General features: G+C 45.0%; 1 protein-coding gene across 1 annotated transcript in view; it reads right to left on the bottom strand.

The window, feature by feature from the left end:
* EBAG9 (estrogen receptor binding site associated, antigen, 9) overlaps window positions 1-6,122 on the bottom strand; it is a 43,723-nt gene continuing 37,601 nt past the window's right edge. The window contains exons 8-9 of the mRNA XM_018570857.1: window positions 3,820-3,911; window positions 1-421 (exon numbers count right to left, since the gene is read on the bottom strand). Coding sequence (XP_018426359.1) covers window positions 301-421; window positions 3,820-3,911 — 213 coding nt within the window. The 3' untranslated portion in view covers window positions 1-300. The remainder of the gene's footprint in view (window positions 422-3,819; window positions 3,912-6,122) is intronic.

Below are 6,122 nucleotides of genomic sequence, written 5' to 3'. Positions count from 1 at the left end.
TTCTTTATTCAGTAATTACATATTTGCACATAGCATTAGGGAGCAGTAGATTTTCCACCAAGGAATTATTATTTACACCATTGTGTTCCTTTCATTGTAAAAGTCTCATGCAGAGTCTGAGGCGGCTGTGATCTGCTGTAGAGTCAAAAGTCTTAAAAAGGTAGACGCGGTGCCTGTCCCAGCCACCGGATCGTCAAAAAGTTTATCATCATCCAGGCCCAAGGTAAGCGTGAAAACATTGGAGAACGCGTAGAAATGTCTATCGGCGTCACGCCCCTCCAATCAATCTCTGGTCGGGTGTTACGATAACTTCACACCCATTTTGCTATGATCTTTCTTCATCTGCCGTTGAACCTCCTTCTCCATTTTCTTCCGTTGTTGCTCTGCGCTCCTCTTCTCGCGCTCTGCAAGTTTCTGCTCCCTATTCAAAAGATGACAGAACGTCACTTTGACCGGAAAATATACACATGTGACACGCCTTATGTACCAAAGGATTTGGTATTCTGTCTGGCCACTTTGGTTATTAGTATACTCCTGCACAGCCAGGTAGGTGACACCACTTTCTATATTACGGTTACAGAACACAACCTGCTCCCCATTTCAAAGAAAGCAGAACTTCAAAACATTTTGATTGGCAAATGATTATATATACACAAATAAAACACGTATGTGACATACCCTTATGTGCCAAATAAATTGTAATTCTGTCTAGCCACGCTGGTCATTTATACACCTAATTGCACAACCAGGCAAAATTATCTTTCTCTCAAGAGTTAAAGAACTCCAGGAAACAGTTAACCCTTGCAGTGCTGGGGTAGCTCCACTACAAAGGTTAAGAGGGGGGAAGAGAGGCTCCAGGGACCGGTCTAAGAAAAAGCCAGCTCAGAGATTGGGAGAGTATAACTTTCTTTTACCTAGACAAAAACGAGCAGTTAACCCTTGCAGTGTGGGATTAGTCCCACTGCAAGGGTTAATCCATTGTTCTTTAACTACCTCCCGGTCGGCCGTTGTGTATACACGGCCAGCCGGGAGCTTCTTGGATGTAACTGGGCGTGTATACACATACTGTTAGATCTGCGAGCGGGAAATGCCCGTTATTTGAAAACAGGCAGCGATGCCCGTTAATATACTATAGAGCCGGAGGATCGCTTGTATGAGGTCCCGTGACATGCACCCCTCCACCCGGCTAGCTGGTCCCGGGCTCCGGTGTGAGCCCGGGACCAGCATAGTGCCTCTGTCACAGGGGATCAGAGGAAGGTCGGTACACGAGCTCCCTCCGGTCCCCTCTCCGCTGTCAGAATGCAGAAGTATTGTATATTACATCACTTCCGCATTCTTGTGTCACTCTCCGGCTTCAGATGCTGGAGAGAAGCTGATGAAGCAGATCTCTGCTTCATCAGGGGGTCCTAGGTGACATTAGGGATCTTGGAGACCCCTGATGTCTCCATAAAGAGGACCTGTCACCTCTTTTGCTATCACATAGGAGGGGTTTCTCAGCCCCTTCTGTGATAACTTTATTGCTAAGTGGAAAAAAAAAAGATAGGAAAAAAAAATTTAAGTTTCCCCCCAAATTTTTTTAAAGTTACACATAAAGAATTAAAGTCCCCACCCCTACATACACGCATGTAAACATGCGTCAGGTGCGCATAGCTGCGAAAACGACGATTGCGCCCATTACGCCGCACATGTTACATATCGCCGCGAACGTCGGAATGAGAGCAATAATTCTAGGGCCAATCAATCACTGATAACACTAAACTGATGAGCTGTAAAAACTTTTAAAGCATCGACTATGGCCAATTTTGGTTATGCTAGTTTTTTGCGAGTGCGCGCAATTTTTAAGCTCGACATGTTTGGTGTCTATTTACCCGACGTGACCCTGACTTTTATATTTTACCAAAAAAGTGGGTAATATTGTTTTATAACAATGTAAACAAAAAAAACTTTTTTTTTTCTTCAAAATTTTCAGTAATTTCTCCTTATTATAGTAAAAAATAAAACCCCAGTGGGGAATAAATACCACCATAAGAAAGCCCTATCTGTCCCCCAAAAAATGGTATAAAATTCATTTCAGTACAGCGTTGCATGACGGAATAAACATCAAAGTACTGCAGCGCTGAATACTGAAAAATGGCCTGGCCAGGAAGGGGGTCTAAACACCTGGTCTTCAAGCGGTTAAGGAACACAGTAATATCACCTCACCCAACCAGAGCTTGTTGATTGGACAATAAAAGGAGCAACACACACACACGCACATCATTTCTGCTCTCTTTCAGGGCAGCACATGTACTTGGAGCAGATCCTGATTGGCTCCTAGTGTTCCTATTCCTTTTATTGTATTGTCCCCTACCCTCATCCCACCTGCCAGTCATACAAGCTCCTCCCTGATCAAGTCAGATACTGCCTAAAATGCTGTAGAGCTGCACTTAAAAAAACACCCTCTAAACTAGGCCCACATATGGACAACGCATTTAATCCGGTTCACCAGGTGACAACTGCAAACTTGAAAGGGGATATGTAGTGCTATGGAACACTAGATTATGTATCCCAGCCAAGTATCCAGGTGAGCGAGTTATATCTGTAACCTCATGAAAAGGAAAATGTAGGATCTTAAAAAAAGTGCCTGACACGCTCTCATTTTTACTTTGCTATTACAAACTAACAGGGAGGCTGTTGGATGTGGCTGCCCCGGAGGACTCATGAGTGAACTGGGAGCTCTTTGTTTATTGTGATAGAGACCATGATAGTAAAAGATCTGAGTATCATGCTAAATCAATCGTTTCAGTACTTTCTGTGTCACTGACCAAGAAGGCAGACTTAGGAAACTCTATATCACTTCTTCACCTGCATCATTGTTCCAGGTCAGTGCCATGGGAAGCAGTGGGTTAGTAAGGCAATTGACCTTTTCAGAAGCAAGACATCAGTGGCATCCTCTGTATTTCTCTCAGTACAGGTTCCCATTAAAGCCACACTAAACTCAGGAGTTAAACCTTAAAAGTGCATTCAAGTACCCCAACTATTACCGAAAATGTATCTTATTTGTGTATCACTCGGCTGCAGACCCTCAAATCAGGCTTGGGTAGCATTGTGAGTATTACATAGACTTAAAGTGACACTAAACTCAGGAGTTAAATCTTAAAAATACATTCAAGTACCTTAAATAATAACAAAAATGTATCATATTTGTGTATCACTCGGCTGTAGATCCTCAAATCATCTCTGAATTGGTGCTGACACTGTCCTTCCTTCTGGAGGGGGGCTACTTTTGTTCCCCATGGTCCCTGTGTGTGTTGCTCCAAGCTCACTCCTGTGATGGACTACAATCTCATGTTTAGTTTACTCATTTGTATTCAGATTGTAGTCCATCACAGCAGTGAGCTTGGAGCAGTGACTACTTTACAACACACACACAGGGACCATGGGGAACAAAAGTAGCCACCCTCCAGAAGGAAGGACAGTGTCAGCACCAATTCAGAGATGATTTGAGGATCTACAGCCGAGTGATACACAAATAAGAAACATTTTTGTTATTATTTAAAAAGGTACTTGAATGTATTTTTAAGATTTCACTCCTGAGTTTAGTGTCACTTTAAGTCTATGTAACACTTCCAATGCTACCCAAGCCTGTGAGTGCGCAATCCATAGGAATTTTTGTTTGTACGCCTATCGACCTCTACCCTTTCCAGCCATATTCAGCCATTACCAACAATGGCAATTTTCATTTTCTTTAACCTTTTTGTGTCCAGAGGTCATTGCAATCCTCGATGTCCGGACCAAACAATTTATCAGCATCAGATAATTATCACCAAATTGTATTACCTTAAAACCTCTTCGGCCTGCCATGCGGCATCTTCCTCCTCCTCCCACGCATTCCTGTTTTCTTGCCACGTTTCCAAGTCTCCCAATTCCGCCTGGAAATCCACAGAAACAATATTGACTCACATGACACAGCAAACCCGGCTACACCACAAGGGAAATATACTCCGTAAGCGTGTAAATCAGAATTAAACCCGTCTTGGAATTTTGAATCCGATGGTGAAGTGAAGCAGAGGGAGGAAGCTGCATAGCACGGGATACATGAAGTAGAAATTTAGGCAGAACTCCATGAATTTAAATAACTCAACCCTTGCAGTGCCAGGGTAGTCCCACAGCAAGGATTAAGTGCTTGTTTTGTCTAGGGGGCTCAAATAAACCAGTTTTACTCACCTGATCGGCAGTCCCACGATGGTTGGCACTCCCCTCTCTCACCCGCAGCTCTGTGGCATGTTCATGGGCATCCTCATGTCTAAGGCAAGTCAATGGACCTGCACAAGATGTGATGTCAGTAGCCTTTAGATCGCCAGCGCCCAGGGAAGAAGGGACTGTTCTAACAGCCCAGTGGGACCAAGAACCAGGTGAGTATATCGGCTTTATTTGAGCTCCCAGACAAAACAAGCACTTGCATTGCAGGTGTAGGCCAACTGCAAGGGTACGTTTTTTTTAAATTCCTGGAGTTCTTCTTTAAACAAATACAAGATGTCGGTGGATTATGCAGTGACCTGGAGCACACCCAAACTGAAATTGTTTTAATACATTACAGTCTTGGTAACGGCATGGTGTAGATATCAGCCAACCACACAAATTTTACTTTAACGTTTAACTGGATTCATATTTATTGAGAAGACAGAGAAAGAGTGTGCTCATCTGTTGTGCTTGTTAATTGCGGAGCATTGTTTCCCATTTTATGGTGCTACAGGTTTCATATCCCTGCCGGCGTGTATACAATGGGCCTGGCCATAGAGAATAATGAGCAGTTCATGTAGAAGCCGAGTGATCTGTTCCTGCTTTTGAATTGTATGAAGAAACTGTCCGCAGAGCAGTATTAAAGTACCTCCTCAATCTGTCACAGCACAACGTACATTTCTTACAACTAGGGATGCACCGATAACCGGTTTTTCAGGATCAGTACTCGCCGATACCGGATACCGATACCAGCGGTCCTGATTAGCATGGAAGCCATCTCAATGCTCCATCACCAAATGACGATGACGCATGGAGCCGGCTTTCTGGCCAATCAGGAAGCCAGGAGCCGTGTAATGACTCTTTGCTCGGCTTCCTGATTGGCCAGCTTCGACTAATCAGGGAGCCAGGCAACGAGTCCTTACATGGCGCCCGGCTTCCTGACCAGGTGATGAGGGAGCATGAAGCCGGCTTTCTGGCCAATCAGAAAGCCAGGGGGTGGGCGGGTAATGACTCGCCATCCGGCTTTCTGACCCATCGAGAAGCTAGGCAGCACATCATTACACGCTGTCCGGCTTACTGATGGGCCAGAGAGTCGGCTACTTGCTCCCTCGTGACTTGGTGGAGCTGGCTGCCCGGCCAGTCAGGGAGCCGGGCGCCGTGTTATGACTCACCACCTAGCTTCTTGACTGGTTGGGTTAGGCATCGGAGCATTTGGGTGAGTACTCGCCCAAATACTTGGCACTGATACTAGTATCGGTGCATCCCTACTTACAACAATAAAAATGTTTTTTAGATCCAAACCAGTAAAAACATCCCCACTTATGCTTTTCACATGTATCCGACCTTAACCAGTTAAATGCTCCCTGGGTGTGTCCCATATGCCCAGGAATTGAAATGGCCAAAACAGTCATGACTGCAGCAGCCGTTGGTTTGTTACTTTCTTTCTGAGCCAGCTCTCGGCTTTTAGTAAAAGTGATCTGCGTGGGAGTAAAGCCGCCCAATCACTTTTACAGGACTCGCAGGGTGTCTGCTCCCCCTCCTCCATGGTACCTGGGCTCTCCCGCTCCTCCTGGAAGCCTGGGACCACATTAAACAATGTCAGGATGGTGAGCAGGAGGACATCAAGGAACAACCATTCTCCAATTCCCTCTGCAGAGTGTGAACCCGAAAGTGCTCAGCTTCTTAAGCACTTCTGGGGTTCCGAGTTGTCAAATTCCCAGCTGCAAAGCCAGGTAAGTAGATCAAACACAGTGTTCAGTTGGCTGGAGCAGAGGGGAGGAGATACATTAGGGGTCTAATACCCAGAGACCCCCAATATATCTATAACGAGTACCTGTCTAATGCCATCACAGAGGGGACATATTAGCCCCCGTTGTGATAGGAATTAAAAAAAAAAAAGA

The sequence above is a fragment of the Nanorana parkeri genome, unplaced genomic scaffold, assembly GCF_000935625.1.
Source record: "Nanorana parkeri isolate BGI_ZX_2015 unplaced genomic scaffold, ASM93562v1 scaffold39, whole genome shotgun sequence".
In the NCBI taxonomy this organism is placed as follows: domain Eukaryota; kingdom Metazoa; phylum Chordata; class Amphibia; order Anura; family Dicroglossidae; genus Nanorana; species Nanorana parkeri.
This window is presented reverse-complemented; position numbering and strand designations above follow the sequence as displayed.